Consider the following 26,625-nt stretch of genomic DNA (forward strand, 5'->3'; position numbering starts at 1 on the left):
TAGGAATAAAATTCTATTTGCCCATAGATGTTAGGCACTGTATACCACTGTACAGTATACTGTAGAAGACACATAATGACACGATACTGAACATGTAGAATAAATGCATAGTTTTATTTATTCGGGTTTATTACACAGTATACTGTACGGCCGGAAAACATCAGCATACAGTACAATATTATCCATCGAAATCCCCCCATTAGCCGTTTTCTTTTCTGATGAAAAACAAAAAGAAAAGTTTTAATGTACAGTAATGGTCAGCCCCCTAAAGAAGTTCCCAGCCAGCCCCACCAAAATAATACGGCAACTCACCATTGAATTTCCCATTCAGCTGGCACCGGCACCGGTCCACTGCCAGTCCAGCTTTCTTCATCATCCACGTCGACAGTTTGCAGCGGGACTAGTCCACCTGTAGTCAGCTGGTGAGGCTGGAAATCGCTTAGGTACATGCAAGCTTCATCAAAACTGCACGCCAAATCTGACTCAGGCTCAGACTCAGGGTTGTCACTGACAGTGGGACCGTCATTGGAAGCCGGTGCTGGTGCTTGTGCATTGCTTGGCAGCGACTGTCGATTCTTAGTTGGTTTTAAAATGACCCTTCGCCTTTTGCCGCCTCCATGATCATAGATACGGGAAAAATCCGGTGACACACACCAATACCCCCCAACAAATTGGGGCTCAATACGGTGAAAACAGGGGTCACTACATAACCTTTTCCTTACTGCACGCTTCCATGTATGAGGAGTTGGCGAAAATTTGTAAAAGTCATAGTTTTCGATAAAATACTGATAAATTTGAGCAACTGTTGCCATCTTATTATCTGTTGCATTAATCGCGGCCCATATCAAATACGCGTAACTTCTGTCAGGTTTTTGGAAAGCGGGCTGCACTTGAACACTCATGATGGGTCTCTGCAGAATAGTGTAACACAAACTGAAACTGGTCTTTGTCTTTCTTTAATATGAAAAGCCTAAATTGATACATTTTGGCAACTCTTCCTTCAGTCTCAAGGCCAAGGCCAAGTTACAATGGCACACTGTGGTACGGTATCTTTTTTAAACGAAACACCTGCAAGCCGACACATTATTGATTCGGCGTATTACAATTCATGAATTTCTGCCATCTGGCGGACACGCGAAGCATTGCAGCCTATTTAAATCCGAACCATTATCAATAAACCCATCAACCGCGCGTCAGCCGGGCATGATCCCTGGCTGGGAACGCAAAAGGAGCGTGGCATGCTCCAGGTGAACAGCGTGGCATTCCAGGAACAAGCCAGGTAAAAGCCGGTGATTTGTAAGAATAAAAGCTGCCGCAACAGTATATGTTAAAGTAGCTTCCTCACTATTGATGTCAGACATACAAGGTCTGTAATTCCCCGGTTGTGATCTAGCTCCCTTTTTAAATATAGTCACAACAGCTGCTCAAGATTCCGCCCCAGATTGCTGAATCCACAGATTGAATTCTACAAATCCATCAACGGGTTGTATCCAATGGCAGTTTTTGGTGAATCCGTGAGGATTAAAAATAACTAAATGACCAAACAGATTTTTTTTTGGGGGGGGGGGGAATGTGAGAAAATCCAGGAAACTGATTTGGGCAGATTTGCCCATCTCTAGTGATAATAAAATTCTATCTGCTGAGCAATCAACATCTGCATAATCCATTCCATGATTAAATATCAGCTTACAAACTACAGTACGGTTGAGAAAAATATGGCCTGTCTTTGAATTTAAAAATTACACACAGTATATCATTTTTTAAAGTTTTGTAATCCACAGTTAATGTCATAAGATTAAACAAACGTCTTCTTATTTAAAAACATCAGTTCCAAATAATAGCAATGTATTATTATGTTAATAGGTTTAGTGATAGTACTTTGTTATAAAGATTTTTAAAGTTGTTGTTGCTGTATTCACTTATGATAGACATACAGTACATTCTGTGGTTGCTTATTTGAGGTTTTTTGTTAAATCCTGATGCTGAGGATTGTACATGCTGTCAAGCTGATTTTCATTGATATCATTAAATATTCGCGGATGGGGTTCAAAATGAGTGTACAACTTCTGAATAGTGATGCTTAAACAGAAGAGGTGTTACAAGGTGAGGTTGAAGTAATAATAAAAAATGTACCGTGACAAACAAAAGTTTGTTGGACCCAAAAACTGTTGCAGCACAAGTAAAATAATTTTATATTTAGATTTATGCTAGATTATTTATTTTATTTGCAACATAAATAGAAATATAGATGTGTATATAATCTGGAAAGGAACAATAGATCATTTGCTGCGTTTGTTTATAGGAAGGGCATAATTGTTTTTTTGTTTTGTTTTTATTGGACAGGCACTTGCCATGAGAAGAGCATACATTTTTAACCACTGGAATCAGTTTGATTTATTTATCTTATTAATTGGAATAGTTGAAATGATAGTTCACCACATAATGATTGCATCCGGCACTAACTTTATAAAATTTATTAGAACATTCCGGTTTTTGCGTCTTATTCGAGTTCTCCGACTTTTTAAGGTAAGAAAGATAATATATCATTTTTATTTTAAGAAACGTTAAGGTATTTGCTGTAACCCTTTGCGGCATCAAATTAGTTGTGAAATGCTACAAAATGCAATTGCAAAAGCAACAATAAGAGTGCATCATGCAATACCGCTAGTTATTATATTTAGTAGTTTAGACTGAAAAAAAGACATTCTATTATCTATTGAATTTAACTTTTGCTAAATTCTAACTTGGTAGGAAGGCAAACAAAAAACCCCAGTGCAACATTTTCCAATTATCTACAGTATGTCTCAAGAGGGCAAAAAAATATTTACAGGCTCCAGTAAATAGATCAGTTAACTTCCAATGCTTACCATATCTATTTTGGTATAAATATGTATACATATTGACTTACCAATATATTAGGAGTTATAAAAGGGGATTGAAGCAGGTTTGGTGACATTTGGAAGACATGCAGATTCACTCAATACAGTAGGTCCTTTGTCTTTGCTTTGTGTTTCAGAGTAAGACTAAAAACATACATCTATTCTGATAACTTTTTCACTGCCGAGGTAGTTGCCACCTGCCAGGCCAATCATGTTTTCAAAATGTTTTTTCAAGCCCTAAAGAATTTAAACATGGATAGCATGTTTATCCCCACCAAAATTTGTAAGTGGTAATTTTGGTTGAAAATAATGTAAATTTATGACAAAAACATAAAAAATACTAAATGTCATCACCCTGGGTCCACTAAGTACACTGATATACTTTAAGCCCTGAAACATTTACATCTTACTATTTTTAGGCTGATATTGACACTATATATATAGTGTCAATATCAGCCTAAAAATAGTAAGATGTAAATGTTTCAGGGCTTAATACAAAAGCTACATGCTATTATTGGCAAGGCAAAATAATCCTTTAGCAAAAAAAATACTCTCATGAAAGTATATATTTTCTCAAATGAACCAGATATTCAAACATTATTTATTTATAAAATATTTTACCAGGAAGTAATACATTGAGAGTTACCTCTCGTTTTCAAGTATGTCCTGGGCATAGAGTTAGTAGACATAGACATTAGTAATGTCTTTCCCTATGAAATGTTTTGAAAACCGTGTTAATGAGAAAAATATCAAGTCCACTAACTTCCAACTTTGCATAAATAATTTCTCATACCAGCTTAGTATAATCATGGAGAGAGATACTAAATGGGACCACCTTGGGTTCCTGAGTCCATTGATCCCAGTTCCTTCACTAACGGGGGGATACCTCGAATGCTGCTGCTGAGCTCCTTTCATTTAAAATACAGTTCCCCTTACCCCTCCTGTCCATCAATGTCATACGATTATCCTTCTCCCCCCCTTCCGACCCACAGGAGATTTGTCTTCAAGATTGAAGACAAAGGAGGGAGGGAATGGGGATACTCAAATTAGGATTTTTAGTAATGTCAGTTATTTAAGATCATCTTTACTATATGGAAGTACGGTTAAGCTGACGCACGGCGCTCGAGCGTCAGCAAGCTTGGTTGAACCATGACCGTGGCCTTAAGATGATCAAGCATTGGATTTGGAGTTTGACTACAACTCCCAGAAGCCTCTGCACATGTAGAAATGAGGGGACAAGACCCTGAAAGCAGGGAGCTTTGTGTAAGGAAACTATTATAGCACAAAGCTCTTGGATGCCCCCTCCCCCTACCCCCCTGGCCTGGGACAGTTGTCTTGGCACTCCCCCCACCCCTATTGGCAGTTTTCAAGGGGCCCCTAACCTTGGGTGCCTTTAGGCATGTGCCTAATGGTTGATTGGCCATGTAGAAGAGAGATAAACTGTTTGAAATCCTATAAAGGAATTCAAATGACATGAGAAATGTATGAGAAAGCATCGGGTAGTGATATTATTGGTCCAGTTTGCATTTGCTTTCCTCTGGATCATCATAATATACAGTAGTATTTCAGCCAGTTCTGAATTTAATGTATATAAAGAGAGGTGAATCTCTAAAGTGGTGCTACAATCTAACAAGAATGGTGTCCAGGGAGGAAGAGAGACAAATAAATGTTTTTTCCAAACTGGATAGATCAGGCTCTGAGTATGCTCCTGTGCAATCATGACCATAGAAAGCCCTGAACCAATGTGTGAGTCTGCAGGAAACAGAACAAAAACTGAAGCCCCGAAACAAAGCAGCCCAACATGTAAGGTCAAAGGATCCTAATAGCTCTAGGTTTAGGCATATATAACATTTAGTAGACATCTGGATAGCTAAACATGGTAAACTTTTGATCGGCCACACAGGAATCAATGCATGTACTCAAGAACCACTGCTATTGCAGGTAACGAGTCTGATCCTCTCGGCATGCATCCATTTGTAGAAGATCCATAGAAACAAGCAAAAATGAAGCAAAGGAGAACGGTGTTAGGATCCGTGGTCCACGGCGCGCTCGGCACGGTCTCCATCTACCCCAAGCAGCGATCAGGTGCCCCGCTTCCCCCTCTGCCTGCGACATGTCTCACACATCTGCTGTTACCAGCCATCAGCCTAGGAGTGTGCGTGGACCCCGCGCTGGAGGAAATACCATCCCTGGTCCCACCTCCAGGCTACGGCCCCGTGGTGACATCACCGGCCCGCAGCACGCACACGCTGTATGCACTCGGCACGTGCACGCCCCAAATTATCTCCTGGCTTCAGGGCTATTCCCCACAACTGCTTCTGACATATTACCAGCCAATCTCAGTGAGGAATACTGGTGAGTCTCATCCCAGACTACAGCTCATTGGACCATCTCCCTTTATATGATCAGCCAGCCCACTGGAAAATTGGCTGAGCATAACACTTCTTCTGTGCGAAGTGCTTATTGCAATTCTTGCCTCCTTGCATATTGAACCTGTGTCTTGTATCCACGTCCTGTCAACCCCGACCTTGGCAAGTACCTTCGACAATCCGCACCTCTCCAACCCCGACTACGGCAAGTATCTGCTACCATTCTGACCTCTCCAACCCCGACCCGGTGACCATGACCAAGCAACACTCTGGACGCGCTCTTGCGGCTTGAGGTCGGTACCTCCTTGCATATTGAACCCGTGTCTTGTATCCACGTCCTGTCTTGTCTGACATCGGCTGTCTCTGGACTCCGTTCTTCTCTACTCCTGACCCCGGCTTACCAACGACGATCCACACCTCTCCAACCCCGACTACGGCAAAGTACCTACGACGATCTGAAATTCTCCAACCCCGACTTCAGCAAGTACCTTCGACCATCTGCAACTCTCCAACCCCGACTACGCAAGTATCTGCTACCATTCTGATTTCTCCAACCCCGACGCGGCTACCATGACCAATCTACACTCCGGACGCGCTCTTGCGGTTTGAGGTCAGTGTTTTGTCAATCCCCACCTCGGCCCCGCAGCTGCGCCCTTTTTGTGGTGAGCACTCCGTTACTGTGAGGATTCGCCATTCCGGCGGTTCTGTCCCCTTAACCCTCACCTGTCCATCAGGCTCCAGAAGCAATCCTTCTAGGCACTCCAGCCCTGGTTCTCATGCGCGGGCCGCGGTCTCTGTCGGTCCCCAGGTCTAGGGTGTACAATACCTCCGGCAACAGTGACACACGACACGCATTCTCTCCAACCTGCCATGGCCTCCGTTCCCCGACTCCACCCCCGTTCTGACGACAGCGGTAGGTGGCACAGCATCCGCACATGCTCCTTCACCCTCATCTCAGGCCCCGCCTCTGGTCTCCGCCCCCATACTGACGCAGGTGTCATGATGCGCATGACTGGCGTGTGACCGGGTTGCCAACATAATGCGCGGGTTACGTGCGGGGCACGCACGCTCTCCAAAGGGCCCACCCCCTCTCCTAATCGGCTGCACAATAGGACGCACCTGCGCGATCCAGCATCCTATCAGTGAAGGCTCTTTCACTTCATGGTTGCCTTCCATTGGTGGGAGGTCCTATATATACCCTCTCAGTTCTCTCCTGCCTTGTCGAGCATAACTCCAGTTTGTGTGACGCTGTACTCTCCACCCTGTGCCTGTCTGCCTGACCCTGCCTGGAAATTACCCTGTGATACTCTCCTGCGCTAACCTTGGTTTTGGATATGACTACTCTACTCTCTCCTGCACTGACCCTGGCATTGGACCACGCCAACGCTGGTCTCTCCTGCACTGGCCCTGGCTTTGGCTCTACGACTACTCTACGCTCTCCAATCCTGACTCCAGCTACGTACCCCAATGATCCGCTACTCTATACTCCAAGGACCGGCAAGTACCTCTTTTACGCTGTCTTCTATTACCCTGATCCGGCCTGCAAGACTATCCTACACTCTAGATGCGACCTCGCGGTTGTGGTCAGCGTTCTATACAATTCCCTACCTCAGTCCGCGGTCGCGCCTCGTTTGTGGTGAGCTACGCGTTACACTATGCTTGGCCAAACAAACTTCGACCCCGCTGAGGTAGGAAGAGTCCTGAGTATGCACGCCAACGCCTTTTCAAGTCTTGAAAATAAATGGGGAAAAAACAAGTGACGCGGCAGTCACAGCTCCTCCAAAACAGCCAGACGCATTGGAAAAATAAAAAAACTTTATTAAATCGACAAGGTGAACATCAGCAAAAAAACACTCTGACGCGTTTCGTCCAGGGATGGACTTTATCAAAGAGTGAATTCCCTTATCATGAGTCCATCCTTATATACCGTAGGTGGTGATATAACCTAATTGGCTAGGAACTCGCAGGGATAAACCTCCCCTTTTCACCTGCAGACTAATAAATTAGATCTTAAATTACGTTCCGTCACCAAATACATATAGGAGGTATCTCATGCGGAAAAAGCATATACAAATACATAATAAATGCTAAAAAAAACAATATTATATAGAAAAAAAGGGATAAAAAACAGGGATTAAAAACAATGTTGCTGATTGATCGCATAATATAAAAATAATGAAAATGATGTATAAATGTTAAAGATTATAAACCACATAGAAAAACTTATAAGGAAAATCATATAGGTAGTTGATACATGGCCATTGACTTAAGTGGATGAAAGGACAGCAAAAAATGCTATGAAAAATGTGGCTATATGAACCACAGAATAATAAATGCATTCATAGCTAAGTATTCAAAACGGCAAATATATACCATATGAAGCAAGCATATAACAATTAAATGATAATTATAAATATATAATATAGTGGAATACACTCTGAGTTAATCAACCAGGAAGTGTTTGAGTTCCCACTCCTGGTTGATGCCCAATGGGTGAAGGGTGCTCAGGGTGTAAATCCAGTACATTTCTTGCTTATTCAATGCATTCTCTCTATCCCCACCTCTAATGTGGCAAGGAATATGCTCTATGGCTGAATAAGAGAAATTCTCAATTCCACCCATAGAGCACATAGAAAAATGTCTGGCCACAGGATGTGTTAAATCCTTCTTTTTACTCAGACGAACATGTTCTGCAATTCGCATTTTTAACGGTCTTATAGTTTGTCCAACATATCTTTTGTCACATCCACAATACAAGAGATATATTACAAAGCTGGATTGCAATTCAAAAAACTTTTCATGTAATATTTATTTTTAAATATTAAATATTTATTTAAATAGTAATATTTATTTTTATTCTTATTAAACTGTATGACTTTGGTAGTTTTTGCATATTTACACATAGAACAGTTACACATTTAGACATTGGAGGAGCTGTGACTGCCGCGTCACTTGTTTTTTTCCCTACCTTATCGTCATATCCGGCTGGAGCACGCCGACACCACAAGCAGCTGGCAACCGCGCTGTTCATCCATCAGCATGTCAGGCACATCACGCGAGTTCACCGTGAGTACTGACCGCTGATAACACACACCGCAGGACACAGGGTGCAGGTGAGGTCAATGGTTACCGGATTATATGGACTTACTTTTGGGCATTTCTTTGGACGTGTCCTTCTGTACTTCTACCGGCGCTTTCCAGCCCCCCACCCTGTATTAGTCTAAACGGATGAAGTCTCTAAGCTTTTATAGCAGCATTTTATGATGAAGTGGTGTCTTTCTCCTGTTACTATGGACTGATACATTTACAGCCTTGGTTGCAGCCTCAGGTATATTTGGGGGTCATTCCCTAATTTTTCTTATTGAAAATAAATGGGAGTCTAATGACCAGAATTTGAGAACCCTCAGGGATGACTTTAGAACCTTATCCCTCCATTGGCAAGGGCCACAAATGGACCCCGTTCAATCAATCACTAGTACCCCCCTCCAGCCTGCTTGTCTGTCTGAACCTCGACTTCCCATGCCCAATCGGTGCGGGGGAAATCCTCACGAGTGTCTGGGTTTCCTTAACCAATGTTTCATTCAGTTAGAGATTAATTCTTCCCGCTTCTCTTGTTCTCGTTCCAAGGTAGCCTACATAATCTCTCTTCTCGCAGATGATGCTCTTGCCTGGGCTTCTCCCATCTGGGAGCAAAGATCTGATCTCACCCAATGCATTGGAGCCTTTACCAGGGAGTTCCGCAGGGTGTTCGATACACCAGGTCGAAAGGTATCTGCTGCCTCTGCTCTATTCTTTATTCTCAGGGTTCCCGCTCTGTCGCTCGTTATGCACTCGAGTTTAGGACTATTGCCGCAGAGATGGATTGGAACAGAGAATCATTGTCTGCTGTCTTCTGGCAGGGATTGTCTGAGACTGTGAAAGATGAACTTCCGACTCATGATCGACCTACTGACCTGGAGGATCTCATTGCGGTCTGCATCAAGGTGGACCATCGCCTCCAGGAGAGAAGGACTAAGAGACGACTTCATCGCACGGCTTCTTCCAGGATAAACCCCAACCAGGTGGGTCAGTTTGAGCTTCCTGACCCAGATTCATCTGAACCTATGCAATTGGGAGCTACTACCCTCTCGCGCACTGAAAAGCAATGCCGCATAGATGCTGGACTTTGTCTGTATTGCGGGGGTCCTGGACATTTCGCCTTCTCTTGCCCAAACAAGGCGGGAAACGCAAGGTTCCCATGAGGCCTAGGGGAGTCTCATTGGGAACGATCTCTCTTTCCCCTATAGCTACTTCCAACCCCACAAAGATCCTTTTACCTATCTCCTTGTCCGGTGAAGGATTCTCTGTCTCCACATTGGCCTTTTTTGATTCGGGTGCCGGGGGCAACTTTATTGATCAGGGTTTTGCGGATCACCACAAGATCCCTTTAGTGTGCAAAAAGAACCCTATCGCTCTGGAAGTCATTGATGATAGACCACATCAGCCTGCCTTCATCTCGTTGGAGACCCAGGCTATTCAGCAAAGGTCGGTGAATAATCATGTGGAAGATATTTAGTTGAATGCCATTCACACTCCCTCTATTGCAGTAATATTGGGTCTACCCTGGTTACAGATTCATAATCCACAGATTGATTGGGTCAGCTAGGAACCTATTCAGTGGAGTTCATACTGCATACAAAATTGTCTTGAAGGTTCAAGTACCGTTTGTGCCACTACCGTATCAGAAGACAAGGAAAGGGTACAATTGCTGGAGGAATACATTGACTTCAAGGATGTCTTCGACAAAGTCAAGTCAGAGACACTTCCTCCACATCGCCCCTACGATTGTCCCATCGAGTTACTTCCAGGTACTACACTGCCTAGAGGAGCCTCATATCCTTTGCCTATGCCTGAAATCAAAGCCATGAAAGAATATATCGCTGAGAAACTTCTGAGGGGCTTCATCCGCAAATCCACATCTCCCGCTGGTCGGTTTTTTCTTTGTGTTGAAACAAGATGGGACCCTGCAGCCTTGTATTGATTACCTTGGATTCAACAAAATTACTATTAAAAATCACTATCCTTTTCCTCTCATAGCCGAGCTGTTTGATCGTCTTCAAGGAGCAAAAATCTTCTCCAAATTGGATCTACGGGTGCGTATAACCTCATCAGAATCCATCAAGGCGACGAATGGAAAACTGCATTCAATAACCGGTTTGGACATTACGAGTACTTGGTAATGCCTTTCAGTCTTTGTAATGCCCCAGCTGTGTTCCAAGTTTTCGTCAATGAGATATTCAGAGATGTTCTCAATTCTTTTGTAATTGTGTACTTCTACAAAATTCTTTTTTTTCTAAATCTCTAGAGGAACATGTAGGACATGTCAAACAAGTACTACTTTTACTACGAGAGAACCATTTATTCGATAAACTTGAAAAGTACACTGGCGACACACTTTATTCGAGCTCGGCTAGTCCCACGATTTCGGGTATACCCGGGTGTATTGAGGTTTGTGACTGTTTTCTGCCCGAGTGCATTGAGGTATTTTCCAAGCAGGGATTGAAGCATTTTATTCCCGCTGGCTGCAATACTGCACAGTATATATATATATACTGCATTACAATTCATGAATTTATGCCATCTGGTAGACACGCGAAGCATTGCAGCCTATTAAATCCTAATCATTATCATTTAACAGATCAGCCGCCCGTCAGCCAGGCATGAACCCAGGCTGGGAAGGCAAACGCAACGGGGCTTGTCAGAGGTGAGGAGCGGCGCATTCCAGGTATCTGCCAGGTACATACTGGGTATTTGCTCGAATAAAGTGTGTCGGTGCAGTATCACTTTCACCAACCTTCTACAGTTTTCTTAGGATACATCATTTCGGACTCCAGCCTCATGATGGATCCTGCCAAGGTCAAAGCTTTTTTTTGACTGGCCTCAACCCACCACGGTCAAGGCTGTACAGTGCTTCCTAGGGTTTTCCAATTATTACCGCAGATTTATTCAGAATTTCTCTTCTTTAGTAGCTCCTCTGATGGCTCTTACCAAGAAAGGAGCAGATCCCTCATCTTCATCTTCCACTGCAGTTAAGTCTTTTGATCTTTTAAAGAAAGCGTTCGTATCCGCCTCAGTTCTGGTTCATCCGGATCCTAAGCTCCCCTTTACCCTTGAAGTGGATGCATCTGATGTCGGTGTGGGCGCTGTTCTCTCCCAGAGGAAAAATCCTCAGGCCAGGTTACATCCTTGTGCTTTTTTCTCCAAGAAATTTTCCACAGCCGAACGTAACTATGATATTGGTAATTGTGAACTTTTGGCCATGAAACTTGCGTTAGAAGAATGGAGTCATCTTTTAGAAGGAACAGAGTTGCCTATTACAATTCTTACGGATCACAAGAATTTGTTGTATATCGATGGAGCTCGTCGCTTGGGAGCTCGCCAAGCCAGATGGTCACTCTTCTTTAAAAGGTTCAACTTTGTTATCTCCTATCTTCTTGGCACAAAAAACGTTAAAGCAGATGCTCTGTCTCGTCAATTTTCTCTTGAGGATAATTCTGAGGATCAACTCAAATCTATTCTTCCATCCAAACTCATTCTTTCGTCCACTAACTTTGAGGCATTAATGGATATCGTTCTTCAGCAAAACCAGATTCTTGATAACCTTGCGGTTCCTGAGGGTCGGCTGTTTACTTCTCCTTCTTTGTGCAAATAGGTCATGGAATGGGAACACTTTTCCAAATCGGCAGGTCATCCTGGGGCTAAAAGGACTTTGGACCTCATCTCCCGGACTTTCTGGTGGCCTCGGATGTGGAAGGATGTTAAGAACTTTGTACTTGCGTGCCCAACCTGTGCCAGGACTAAGACTTCTAAAAATCTTCCTGCTGGGTTACTTCAGCTATTGCCTGTTCCGTTTCGGCCATGGACACACTTATCCATGGATTTCGTGGTGGATTTACCTAATTCTAAAAGGTATGAATACTATTCTTGTAGTAGTAGATCGGTTCTCCAAGCAATCACATTTTGTACCTCTCAAAGGCCTGCGTAGCTGTCCCAAACTTGCTGAGAGATATTCATCAAGGAGATGTTTCGTCTTCACGGGGTTCCTACAGTGATTGTATCTGATAGAGGATTGCAGTTCATATCTAAATTTTGGCGCTTTTTTTGTCTTCAGTTGGGCATATCTCTTCACTTTTCTTCTGGGTATCACCCGCAAACTAATGGACAGACGGAGAGGACTAATCAGTCGTTAGAGAAATTCATTCGGTGCTTTGTGTCTGATTCCCAGAACGATTGGTCGTAATTTCTTCCTTGGGCGGAATTCACACACAATAACCTTCGTAGTGAATCAACCACTGAATCTCCTTTTTTCATCAATTACGGATTCCATCCAGCTACTCTCCCTCTTACAGTCCCTACCTCAGGTGTCTAAGCCGCTGACAACAGGATCAGGGAACTTCAAGTTCTATGGAAAAGAACTCAAAGACACATCAAATCAGCTGTTGAGTGACAGAAACATCAGGCTGATCGCCATCGTAGACCTGCTCCTAAATTTAAGCCCGGTGACATAGTTTGGCTGTCTTCTAAAAATATTAGGTTAAAGGTTCCGTCAATTAAGTTTGCACATAGATTCCTCGGTCCGTTCTCCATTTCTGAAAAAATCAATCCGGTAGCTTATCGCTTGTCTTTGCCTCCTTCCATGAGAATTCCCTCAATTTTTCATGTGTCCTTGCTCAAACCTGTGATCCAGAAAACCCACGCCATTCCCGTTCCCCCCACCACTTCTGTCTTGGTAAAGGGTCAGCCTGAATACGAAATCCAATCCATCCTTGATTCCAAATTCTCTCGTGGCTTCTTACATTATCTCGTTCATTGGAAAGGATTCGGTCCAGAGGAGAGGTCTTGGGTACTGTAATGGATCCGCACCTTAGTTTACTGTTTGCCTTGCCTTACAGACCTGTGCAGCCATGGAACACTGCTCTTGATATTTACTGCAGCTCCACCCTGGGTTCACTCATTAAAGCAATGCTGTCACACACCTCTTCTGCTATTGGTTCACTGACCTTTAAAGACACCTTTCCCACAATGCTTCCCTGCCGAGCATAACCCTTACTGGTTGTCACAAGTGTTCTGCCACAAGCCCTAAGGCTTGGCTCTGTTGTGTACTAATCTCTCAAAGTTCTATTCCATAGTTCACGCAGAGGTCTGTTCCTGTCTCCTGTGCTGAAGCGGAGTACTCTCCATATTGACTTCAGCTCCCTGTTTCCTGAGGCCGGCTGCTAGTCTCACGCAGTGGCCTGTTCCTGACTCCTGTGCTGAAGCGAAGTACTCTCCATGTTGACTTCAGCTCCCTGTTTCCTGAGGCCTGCTGTGCTTTCATAGCAGAGGCATATCTACTTTTCCTGAGACCTGCTGCTAGTCTCACGCAGAGGCCTGTTCCTGACTCCTGTGCTGAAGCAGAGGACTCCAGTGTGTACTTCAGCTACCTGTATCCTGAGGCCTGCTTGTTACGCTGGTGCTGCCCGCAGACCAGACCCGTCCCCTGAGCTGAAAGGGGAAGTGGTAATACACGCACCCGCAGCAAAGGGAGCGTGTCCGGAGTGTGGTATGAAGCGTTGCCAGGCCAGGTGTAGTAAGGTAGACAATACTTGCCGGTACCGGTTGTAGAGATAGAGTGAAGCCCTATCTGTAAGGGTGAAACGCGTAGAAGGGGAGATTGCGGTGTAGCCCTTGTGTTGTGGTCAATAAAGTTTTTCAGTAAACATCCGGGAGCTTCATTTCTTCAGGCATGCGCAGTAGCGCCGTTTCACCTCTTCGTTCCTGACTTTCACCGACAGCGGCACGCAGTAGCTGGGGAGGAGAGCAGGTCCCAGACCAACGGTGCAGGAGAGGTAAGAAGACATCCCCCTGCACAGGTCAATTCAGTGGCCACGCATAGCTCCCTCCCACATAGCTACATTGCCTGGAGACACCCTGAGGGTGCATCTGCCTTTACACACAGAAGCGCATGACAGCGTCAGTATCTGATAGAGTGAATGATGCCTTGCCGAAGTCAGGGAGTGGAGAGTGGAGATAGGTCGTAGTCCAAGCCGTGTTCAAGGGGTTACCAGAGTGAGCGTTGTCCAAGGAGTGCCGAGATCGAGAGCCAGAGGGGGTAGTTGTACGAGCTGCGTCAGAACCTGTGAAAACACTGAGAGAATCCAGAAGTACTTCCATACAGAGACTATGTCGAGCAAAGACTGAGAGCACAGAGGAGCTAGATAAAGCAGGAAGGTCCAATTAGGAATGGAGGCGCGACAGGACGAGCTACAGGGAGAAACTGCAGATTGGTGCAGGCATAACAGGCCAGGTGAGTCTTGTTAGTAAACTGAGTATGCCCGTGCAGTGTGCGGGGGCGGAGCCTGAGGTCCGGGGGACGGGAATAAGAGTGTGCAGAATGAGCGTGCTCCGTAACTTGTGTACGCGTGTGAACCGAGCCAGTGGATGGTGTAGGTGTTGCGTGCAGGAGGGCGTGGGCGCGCCCGGCGCTGAGCAGAGGAATCGCCGAGGGCAGTGATCCCGCGACGGCGGCAGGGGCGAGGAGCCGTGGAGGCTGGTAAGGCAGGATTGTTTTGTGTGTCCAGGGGCTCCCTGCGGGGAGGGAGTGCTCTGTGTGGGGAACGAGGAAAACGCCGATTCCTGACAGTACCCCCCTCTTCAGGAACGGCCTCAGGACGGTCCAAGAACGGTTTCTCTGGAAACTTTTTCCTGAAGGACTTAAGAAGGGCCGGGGCATGAATGTCCTTTGAAGGTACCCAGGATCTCTCTTCAGGGCCAAAGCCCTTCCACTGCACCAAGAACTGGAGCTGACCCCTGGAAAGGCGAGAATCCAAAAGAGAGTGAACTTCGTTTTCCTCGTTATTTTTTACAGTAATGGGATCCGGTTTACGAGTCTGATCCGGAAAGAAGTGACTGGAGATAAATGGTTTTAAGAGGGACACATGAAAGACATTGGGAATCTTCATACTGGGTGGTAGTTGGAGCCGGAATGCCACGGGATTGATTTGTTCACAAATAGGGAAGGGACCCAGGAACTTAGGTGCCGGTTTAGGAGATGGTACCTTGAGGTGGATATTCCTAGAGGAGAGCCATACCAAATCCCCTGGTTTGTAACTGGGCGCCGAACGACGACGACGATCGGCCTGTAGTTTCGATCTGCGGGAGGACTTGAGAAGGGTAGACTGAATCCTGGACCATGAGGTTTGGAGGGAAGAAATGCGTTCATCTACGGCTGGTACTCCAGAAGGGAAGTTGGGGATGGGAAGACAGGGAGGGTGGAACCCATAATTTATAAAGAAGGGCGACTCCCGGGTGGACTCGTTTTTTGCAGAATTGACGGCATACTCTGCCCAAGAGAGGAGTTGAGCCCAATCATCCTGGAAATCGGATATGAAACATCTCAGGTACTTCTCCAGGGATTGATTGATTCTCTCCGTTTGTCCATTGGACTGAGGATGATAGGCGGAAGAGAAAGAAGAAGAGATGCCCAATCTCTTTGTGAAAGCTCTCCAAAATTTGGATACGAACTGAGAACCTTTGTCAGAAACAATGGACGAAGGGATCCCATGAATCCGGAAAATCTGCTCCGTAAAGATATCAGCAAGGGCGGGGGAGGTGGGTAATCCTTTAAGTGGAATGAAATGGGACATCTTCGAGAACCTGTCCACGACCACCAAGATAGTGTTCATTCCTCTGGACCTGGGCAACTCCACGATGAAGTCCATAGAAATGTGGGACCAGGGGCGGTCGGAACTGGAAGGGGTAACAGAAAACCCTGAGGCTTTTGACGGAGAGTCTTGTTTTGGGCGCACATGGGGCATGCGCGGGTAAACTCCAGAATATCTTGAGACATCCTTGGCCACCAGAAATTCCGACGAATGAGATCAGTAGTCTTCTTAAAACCTGGATGACCTGCAGATTTAGAGGAGTGACCCCAAGACAGGACCTCTGGAACAAATTTGGATGGTACAAAGAGTTTGTTGTCGGGAACGACCAAGTCCTTGGGAATGCGTCTCTGGGAGTGCAAAATCTTGTCAAGATTCTTGAAAGAAGATGTGGCGAGAATCCTCTCTTGTGGAACGATAGTCTCCAAAGATTCCTCTGGCCTCTCTTCAGAAGAATGTATTCGGGAGAGTGCGTCTGCCTTTACGTTCTTGGTCCCGGGGATATAGGAAAGGTGAAAATCGAATCGAGAAAAAAAAAGAGCCTGTCGTGGACCAAGGCGTCGAGCGTTCTCTATGTAAAGAAGGTTCTTGTGGTCCGTGAGAATAGTAAACGGCTCTTTCGACCCCTCTAGCAGGTGTCTCCACTCTTGAAGAGCCATCTTCACGGCCAGAAGTTCCCTGTTACCCACGTCATAGTTCCTCCAGGCAGACGAGAATTTCTTGGAAAAATATGCACAGGGATGTAACTTATCTTGGGGCGTGGGTCTCTGAGAAAGAACGGCACCAGCGCCGCAATCAGAAGCGTCGACCTCCAGGACGAAGGGAAGTTCAATGTTGGGATGACGGAGAATAGGTGCGGATATAAAGGCTTCCTTGAGTGTCTCGAAGGAGGAGATGGCCTCGGATGACCAAGCAGAAGGATCAGCTCCTTTTTTGGTGAGCGCAGTGAGGGGTGCCACAACGGTGGAAAAACTCTGTATAAACTTACGATAGTAATTAGCGAACCCTAAAAAACGTTGTATGGCCTTGAGAGAGTTGGGTCTTGGCCATTCAGTGACTGCTTGAAGTTTACCGGAGTCCATCATAAACCCCTCATCGGAAATGATATACCCCAGGAACGGAGTAGAGGTCGTATGAAAGGTGCACTTCTCCAGTTTGGCATACAAATGGTGTTCACGGAGACGGGAAAGGACGTAGGAGGTGTGGCGTATATGGTCCTGGAGATCTTTGGAAAAAATCAGGATATCATCCAAGTATACAATAACAAAAATATTGAGTACCTTACGAAAGACGTCGTTGATGAAATCCTGGAAGACAGCGGGAGCATTACATAAGCCGAAAGGCATTACAAGATACTCGTAGTGTCCACTACGCGTGTTGAAGGGCATCTTCCATTCATCCCCCTTCCTGATGCGCACCAGGTTATAGGCACCACGTAGATCCAACTTGGAAAAAATATTGGCCCCCAGTAATTTATCGAACAGTTCGGTAATGAGGGGAAGGGGTTAACGATTTTTAATAGTTATGTGGTTTAAACCCCTGTAGTCGATGCAAGGCCTCAACGACCCGTCCTTTTTCTTGACGAAGAAAAACCCAGCCCCTGCTGGGGAATTGGAGTGACGAATAAAGCCTTTCTTGAGATTCTCCTGGATATATTCATCCATAGCGTGAGATTCTGGTAACGACAAGGGGTAGGTCTTGGACTTGGGTAGGGAGTAACCTGGAACTAGATCGATCGGACAATCATAAGTCCTGTGTGGCGGCAAGAGGTCTGACTGTACCTTATTGAAAGCGTCCCGGAATTGATGGTAAACGGAAGGTAGAATATCTTCCGGAACAGAGGTATTGGCCAGCAGTTGATGAGTCTCGCCTGACCTCGGCCTCCAGGAAATGGGAGCAGAGGAAGTCCACTCAATGAGAGGATTGTTAAGCTGTAGCAAATGAAGACCAAGGGTGATGGGTATCCCAGGAGCGTGAATGGCATCGAGAACTAAGATCTCCTTGTGCAGATGTGAGGACAGAAGCAAGGGAGCCGCCTCTAAGGAGATGTGGGCCGGGGTAAGAGGACGTCCATCGATACCGACGAGTGCGATGGGAACCTTCTTTCTCATGAGTGGTATGCGGTTTAACCTGGCGAATTCAAGATCCACGACGTTTCCTCCAGCTCCTGAGTCAATGAAAGCGGCGGTAGAAGTCTTGAACTTATCGCCTGAAAGGGAGACTGGAAATGTAAGTTTCTTAGGGAGTTCACCTTTAGAAAGGGGACGTGGAGACATTACACCCAGAGAGAGCCCCTCTGTACTCACTGGGTGTTCCCGTTTCCCGGACGCAGTGGACACTCCCGAACCAGATGTTCCATGGATCCGGAGTAGAAACACAATCCCCCGGCGCGGCGGAACTGCCGTATCGGTGTACGGATGCGTTGTACCCCCAATTGCATTGGCTCTGGCAACTCCAGTGCAGGACGAAGAGGTATGGTAGCACTTGGGGAAGCAGGAGTGTTGCTGGGAGTACTGGAGAACGGAACTTGAAAGTTATGGAAGCGAGTGCGCTGATGCTCTGAGCGGCGTACCTGTATACGTTGATCCACTCGGACAGCCAAATCAATGAGGACCTCCAATTGATCCGGCGTGGATTGGCGAGAGAGTTCATCCTTGATGGGATCTGTCAGGCCTTGCCAGAATACGGAGACGAGAGCCTCTTGTCCCCAGTTAGTCTCAGCTGCTAGAGTCCGGAATTCCACAGCATACTGTGTCACCATTCGCCGTCCCTGAGTGATCTGGAGGAGAGAAACAGATGCCATCTCCCGACGAGCGGGAGAATCGAATACTCGTTGAAATTCGGCTTTAAATGCCGGGTAATCTTGGGTAAGGTCAGAACGTCGCTCCCAAACCGGGGAAGCCCAAGCCGAAAGGCATTGCCAGATATTCGTAGTGTCCACTACGCGTGTTGAAGGCCGTCTTCCATTCATCCCCCTTCCTGATGCGCACCAGGTTATAGGCACCACGTAGATCCAACTTGGAAAAAATCTTGGCCCCCTGTAATTGTGTAGGTGTGCGTGCAGGAGGGTGTGGGCGCGCCCGGCGCTGAGCAGAGGAATCGCCGAGGGGAGTGATCCCGCGACGGCGGCAGGGGCGAGGAGCCATGGAGGCCGGTAAGGCAGGATTGTTTTGTGTGTCCAGGGGCTCTCTGCGGGGAGGGAGTGCTCTGTGTGGGGAGCGAGGAGAACGCCGATTCCTGACACTGCTGTCCTTCAATAGCAGTGGCCTGTCTACCGGTTCCTGGGGCCTGTTGCTCTCTCTCTATTGCAGAGGCCGTGTCCAGGTTCCTGTGCTGAAGCGGAGCACCTCCAGAATATACTTCAGCTCCCTGTTTCCTGTGGTCTGCTGCCCTACCCTTAGCAGAGGCCAGTCTACGAGTCCTGAGGTCTGTCGCTCTCTCTTTCTCTTTGCACAAGCCCGCTCTGGACTCTTGCGCTGAAGCACTGGTTTACCAGTGCTGCCTGGCGGTGTGCTCACTCTGGTCTGCCTATCCCTTCCTGAAACCAGTACCATGGGCCATGGTCGCCGCATGCGCAGAACCCACGCTCACGCTCCTAAGCTGAAGCGGGGAACTCCTGACTACCTGTTGCCGAACTCTTGCTTGAATAACGTTTACCCTGATCTCTCCAGTCCTGACCATGGCTTGTCCACTGATGATGCTACCTTCTCAGTCACGACCCTGCTACTTACGACTATGAACTGCGCAATCCGGATCAGCCTGCGCAGTCTAAGTTCGGTGCTTTTACAACCCCACCTCAGCCACGCGGTCCGACCCAGGTTTGTGGCGAGCACAACCATGACAGTATGCTCAGCCCCACAAACTCGGACGGCCCTGTAGTGCGGGTTGGTAAGTTTCTGTCTGAAATCCTGTCCCGGCCTGCAGACCAGTCCCAGTATCTATGCGAAATACTACCTCGGATTGAGGGTCTGTATATGTATGAAGGTTTAACCCCTTTGCAAAAGAGATGCCGTTATGATCTCATTAGTAAGGCTATTTGCCTCAAGGACTTAAAACAGTCTCTGGCCGCCTGTGTTCGCTCCCCTTGTTCCCCTTTAACCTGGGATAATGTGAACCCTATGGAACTGGCCGACGCCCAAGATGCACTCTATGCCTTTGCCTTATCACTGGACATTCTCGTAGTAAGAGAGGACCCTCTCTTCATGTTGGCTCACGCACAAAACACACTCTGTGTACTTTGCCTGACTTTGGACATTTGCATAAAGGAACAGGACACTCTCCTCGCCAGCTACGCTGCCGCTTGGCAGTCCCCGTGTGCTGCCAGTCCTGTCGCTAAACCTGGGGACGTATCTCCCTCTCCAGGAAATGACCAAACTGTCCCTCTATCACTGCCCCCTAACGTAGAAGCTGCCACGGTCCCTAGCCCTGATTGTATGCCTGGTTACTCTGACCCCAATGATATGTCTACGTTAACCCCTGCCGATCAGCCCTATGAGGTTCCCCTGGAGTATACGTATATTTCTCTAGCCAACACTAAGGCTCTAGTATCCGAGAACAAATCCCCTTTTCCCTCTATTTCTAGCTCAGAATCCCTAACTTCTGTACTTGAGCTTAGTCCTGTCTTAACCCCTGCTAGTCAGGCCTATGAGTTTCCCACTGTAAATCCCTGTATTTCCCAGGTCTGTGTGTCTCTCTCACAGTGTAAGCTCTCTTTACTCTCTCTTTCTAACTCTGAATCTCCCATTCCAGCCCTTGAGATTTTTCCTGCTTTAACCCCTGCTAGGCAGTCCAGCGTGCTCTCCCCGTCAGAGAAAGAATCCCTTCTACTGCCACGTTCTAAGCTTGAATTTCTAAGTTCTGTTCCCAGGGTCATTCCTGTATTAACCCCTGTGGGGCAGCTCTTTGAGTCTCCTTTGGTAAATCCCTGTCCTTCACCAGCCAAGGTCACCATCCCTAGCTCCAAAGGAGGAATCCCTTGTGTCCCCAATTACAGAGGAAAAACTCTCTATTTTTTACTCTCAGGTACTATCTGCATTAACCCCTGTAAATTCTTGCTGCCTCCAAGCTAATGCCTCCGTTCTAGCCTCAGAGAATGTGTCCCCAAGTCCGACAGCAGAGGTTGCATTAAATGACTCCCCCAACGTTGCTGAGTCCTTAGATAATTTTTGATATAAAACCCCTGCTTCAGCTCAAGTTTAAGCTGCCGTGCCCCCTGAAACTTCGGCTAAAGTTCTGATTCCAGTTAAATGTATTCAGGTACCAGGTTTTTCTCTAAGCTTGGTCGCAGAGTTCCCACTCCTGGGTATTTCGCTGAACCAGTCTGTCACCCAGAGAGTGATGATCCCTGCTTCAGCGCATAGTCCCCACGTCGTGGAATCTGCAGTCATTTCTGGTTTCCCAGACACTCCTTACCAAATACCCACTTCAGAGACCAGTACAGTTATGCTTACCCCCCTTGTACTGTCTGTGTTTTCCTCTTCTCAAAGCTTAGGGTTAAAAGCGTACAGTGGTCATTATGCCCCTCCTGGGGTTCATGTTGTGTTCTCAGGAATGTTTGCTGACACATTGCCTTCACTCAAAAGTGACGCTTTTTCATATGTGCTAGCTAAAAGCCTGCACACAGTTTCCCCTCTCTCTGAAATTTGCCTTGTCGGTCCCGATTCTCTGAGAGGTAAAAACCTCCCTTCAGATTCAGAATCTCTTCCTATAGAGGCCGTCCTTGCTTTTGGTTCCCCTGATTTCTCTGCCCATACAAACCCTCCAGGGATCAGCATATCTGTTATTACTCCCTTAGTACAGTCGGAGACCACCCTGCCTATAGTACTAGTCCTGGTGTTTAAATCTGAGCTACAGGCATACCCCGCATTAACGTACGCAATGGGACCGGAGCATGTATGTAAAGCGAAAACGTACTTAAAGTGAAGCACTACCTTTTTCCCACTTATCGATGCATGTACTGTACTGCAATCGTCATATACGTGCACAACTGATGTAAATAACGCATTTGTAACAGGCTCTATAGTCTCCCCGCTTGCGCACAGCTTCGGTACAGGTAGGGAGCCGGTATTGCTGTTCAGGACGTGCTGACAGGCGCATGTGCGAGCTGCCGTTTACATATTGGGCGCTATGTACTTACTCGCGAGTGTACTTAAAGTGAGTGTCCTTAAACCGGGGTATGCCTGTATTTAGTTTTCCTGCCCTTGCTAAACCTCAGTCCCTCAGCACTGCGTCTAAATATGCCCCAGCAACCATTGGGTTACTCAGGGTAAAAATTAAAACTCCTGTCTTAAAGGGTACTTTCTCACACATGTCCAGCAAACCTAGAACCTCAGTGATTGATTCTAAGTCACTTATCACTATATCTGATTTTCTCACTAGTCAAAACCAGACACCCTCACCACTGGCTAGGAGTCCCGTTATCAGAATTTTTGCACTAGTAAACACGCCTATTTATGTTTTTGTCATGACAAGCACCCCTGTTGTTAGGGCCCTTGCAGTTTTGGATAAGACTCCTTTTGCTTCTAAGGTTTCTGCTATTAAGAGTTTCCATGGTTCCAACTTGCCGTTTGTTGTCTCTTTAACTCCCATCATTACTCCCCCATTATCCGTCACTGACTCTCAAGCACCAGCTCCTGACGCTAGTTCTCCTATCAGTACCCCTGCATTGCTAGATGTTTCTGTTATGGATTCCGAGCCTCCAGCTCCAAGACGATTCCTTTACTCGCTGCTGCTTTTGTAGTCTCTCAGGTCCCTGTCACTGAAGTACAGACTTCAGCTTCTGATGCTAGCTCCCCTCCCTCCGCTACCCTTGCTCTGCCTGATTCTCAAGTTCCTGATATTAAAGCCCCAAAGCCTATTCCTACTCCCCAGACAATAGTAGTTCCCACTGAGGGTTCTACAGTATTTGGGAGCTCCACTGCTGATTGTTTCTCTGCCTCTGCGAAACCATGGTTTTCCCCCTCGGAACCTTCTGTTGCCCCTGTTATTTCCTCTGTATTGGAAATACTCTGTACGTATCCCAAGATTTCGGTCTCTATGCCTGTTTTACTGCCTGCCTTGTCACCTTCCATACCAATACCTGGAAATGCTCCCACCCACCCTATACCCTCGCTGACCACTACCTGGGAGACCTCTGGAGGAGAAAACCCTCTCAAATTTCTACATGCAGAGGTCAGCCAAGGCTTTGTCTGTCCCGAAGGTCGCCCTGGTATATTCTATCAACTATCGATGCCGCTTATCCTGAACTCTGGTCCCATTACTAAAGACTGGGCTCCCAGTGGGGGTTCTTCTGCCGTTTCTGCTCCGGAAACCCCGTAATAGGACGCACCTGCGTGATCCAGCAGCCTATCAGTGAGGGCTCCTTCACTTCCTGGTTGCCTCCCATTGGTGGGAGGTCCTATTTATAACTTCTCAGTGCTCTCCTGCCTTGCCTAGCATAACTCCAGTTTGTGTGACACTGTACTCTCCACCCTGTGTCTGTCTGCCTGAACCCTGCTGCCTGGCCCTGCCTGGAAATTGCCCTGCGATACTCTCCTGCACTCACCTTGGTTTTGGATATGACTACTCTACTCTCTCCTGCACTGACCCTGGCTTTGGCTCTACGACTACTCTACGCTATCCAATCCTGACTCCGGCTACGTACCACAACGATCCGCTACTCTATACTCCAAGACCCGGCAAGTACCTCATTTACGCTGTCTTCTAATACCCTGATCCAGCCTGCAAGACTATCCTACACTCTAGACGCACCCTGGCGGTTGTGGTCAGTGTTCTATACAATTCCGTACCTCAGCCCCACGGTCGCGCCTCGTTTGTGGTGAGCTATGCATTACAGTATGCTCATCCCCACAAAAATGGACCCCGCTGAGGTGAGGCGAGTCTTGAGCACGCACGCCAGCATGTTCTTCAAAATTGAAAAATACTTAGAACAAAATGACAGACGCAAGGACTTACTGCAGCAAAACCTCCTGTCTCTCACCGACCGGGTGCAAGCCCCTCCTCCTAGTCCTGTTTTTCGGGGCCTTCTGCTGCTATCCTGACTTCTGTGTCCATGACCATGACATCGGAACCGACTCCCTACACCCAATCTTTATGGTGGTGACCCACATGGGTACCGTGGATTACCAATGTTTTATCCAATTCGAGTTAATGCCTTCTCGATTTATTTCTCAAAGGTCCAAGGTGTCGTACATTATTTCACTGCTCACGGATGATGCCCTGGCCTGGGCCTCACCCATCTGGGAATGGAGGTCGGATCTCACCCATGATATTGGACAATTTACCATGGAATTCCGCAGAGTGTTCGACACGCCTGGCCGCAAGGTAACTGCTGCTTCTTCTCTTTTGCACATTTCCCAGGGAAATCACTCCAGTGCTAGATATGCCCTCGAGTTCTGCACTACAGCCGCCGAGACTGGATGAAATGATGAGGCGTTGACAGACGCCTTCTGGCAAGGTCTTTCTGAGATTCTAAAGGATGAGCTTGCCGTACTTGAACGTCCCACCGATCTCGAAGAACGCATCGCTTTATGCATCTGGGTTGACCAACGATTTCAGGAGAGGTGATCGGAAAGACCCCGTCACAGGCAAGCCACTCCAAGATTCCATAGTCTTTATGTCGGCACAGCAGAACAGCTTCTGCCAGATATCCAGGAGCCCATGCAATGTGGTGGCAATAAGTTGTCTTCCAGTGAGAAACAGTGCTGACGCAACGCCGGTCCCTGCCTGTACTGTGGCAACTCCGGACATAAGGTATTCAATTGCCCCCACAAGTCCGGAAATGCCAACTCCCAGCGAGGTCCAGGGGAATCACATTGGGAACCCTTTCTACCTCCCCTACCAAGGAGAAAATATTGCCAACCAGGATCTTAGTACCCGTTACGTTGACTGGCGAGAACTTTCACATTACCGCTCTAGCCTTTTTGGATTCCAGGTCGGGAGGCAATTTCATCGACCAGGGCTTCGCTGAGAGGAACAACATCTCCATTATTCGCAAGAAATGCCCTTTCGGGTTGAATGCTATTGACGGCCGACCCCTGCAACCGGCGTTCATCTCCTTACATACCGTTATCTTTCAATTACGGTAAGGAAAGGACCTTATGGAAAAAATCCAGCTGGATGCCATCTACACCCCATCAGTCGACGTGATCCTTGGCCTTCCATGGCTCCAACTTCACAACCCACGTATAGATTGGACTGACACAGAACCTTTCCTGTGGAGTCCTCTATGTTCCAAAAACTGTGCCGTGCCCATCAAGAGTATATGCAGGGTTTCTGCTCCTAAAGAAGAGAGGATAAGTTTACCTTAGAGAAAAAAAAACAATTGGAAGGCAGTGCACAGCGGGAAAAACCATACCAAACACAACTTAGAAAAAAGCTACAGTAGATTTAATATGAAAAAACGGACAGTAACATCTCCAAGCGCACTCTGACGCGTTTATCTCAGCAGGGACTTTGCCAAAGAGTTGTTTGACAAAGTCCCTGCCGGGACGAAACGCGTCAGAGTGCGCTTGGAGATGTTACTGTCCGTTTTTTCATATTAAATCAAGCTTTTTTCTAAGTTGTGTTTGGTACGGTTATTCCCGCTGTGCACTGCCTTCTGATTGTTTTTTTTTTCTCTCTGCTTACCAATTTCTGCTTTCTCCTTGTTCAATACCCCTTCCCCAGCCTGTGTATATATGTCCGCCTTATTTCATGAGACCTGATGGTTTATTTGTACTGTATATGAAGCAGTCAGTCCAGTTCAGACATTGTTATCTTTCCTATGGATAAAATGACTTCTTTTTTCTTGTTTGTGCCAGCAAGACTCGAGCACTAGTGATTGGGGTACATATCCCACTTTGTTCTATAAGTTTACCTGAGGCTTACACCGAATTCCACGATGTCTTTGATAAAGTACGATCAGAGGTACTTCCGCTCCATCGCTCATTTGATTGCCCCATCGACCTGCTTCCCGGCTCAGTACCCCCTAGGGGAGGCCCCTATCCACTCTCCCTTTCAGAGACCAAAGCCATGAAAGAGTATTTTCATGAAAACCTACAAAAGGGGTTTATTCAGAAATCTTCTTCACCAGCTGGAGCAGGCTGCTTCTTTGCAAAAAACAAAAAAAAAAACAAAGACGGATCTCTACGACCCTGTATTAACTATAGAGTTCTTAACAAGATCACCATCAAGAATAGTTATCATCTACCATTGATTTCGGAACCCTTCGACTGCCTCCAAGGGGCCACCATCTTCACCAAATTGGACCTGCGTGGGGCCTAAAATTTGATAAGATTTCACCAGGGCGACGAGTGGAAGTCGGCCTTCAATACGCGAGACAGCCATTATAAGTACCTCGTCATGCCATTCGGCCTCTGCAATGCCCCTGCTGTCTTCTAGGACTTCGTTAATTAAATCTTCAGAGATCTGCTCGAACAGTATGTTATAGTCTATTTGGACAACATAATGATTTTTTCCAAGTCTTTACAGGAACATTTGGGTCATGTCAAGCAGGTACTTTTACTGCCTTTTACCTTAGAAGTGGATGCATCCGACATCGGGGCCAGAGCCATTCTGTCACAGAGGAGGACTCCAAGCCAGACTCCACCCATGAGCATTTTTTTCAAAACAATTTTCTCCAGACGAGCAAAATTATGACATAGGTAACCGGAAACTTCTAGCCATCAAGTTGGCCCTAGAAGAATAGAGACACCTTCT

General features: G+C 46.6%; 1 protein-coding gene across 7 annotated transcripts in view; it reads left to right on the forward strand.

Annotated features, from left to right (window-relative positions):
* Positions 1 to 26,625, forward strand: part of LOC142463899 (sperm-specific sodium:proton exchanger-like) — a 956,006-nt gene that overhangs the window by 697,388 nt on the left and 231,993 nt on the right. For 6 of the 7 annotated variants that reach the window (XM_075566732.1, XM_075566735.1, XM_075566733.1 and 3 more), the window contains one exon: positions 2,344 to 2,526. The exons of the other annotated variant lie outside the window; for it this stretch is intronic. In XM_075566732.1, the coding sequence (XP_075422847.1) occupies positions 2,344 to 2,526 (183 nt within the window). The remainder of the gene's footprint in view (positions 1 to 2,343; positions 2,527 to 26,625) is intronic. 7 annotated transcript variants of the gene reach the window in all.

The sequence above is a fragment of the Ascaphus truei genome, chromosome 12 (assembly GCF_040206685.1).
Source record: "Ascaphus truei isolate aAscTru1 chromosome 12, aAscTru1.hap1, whole genome shotgun sequence".
Taxonomy (NCBI): Eukaryota; Metazoa; Chordata; class Amphibia; order Anura; family Ascaphidae; genus Ascaphus; species Ascaphus truei.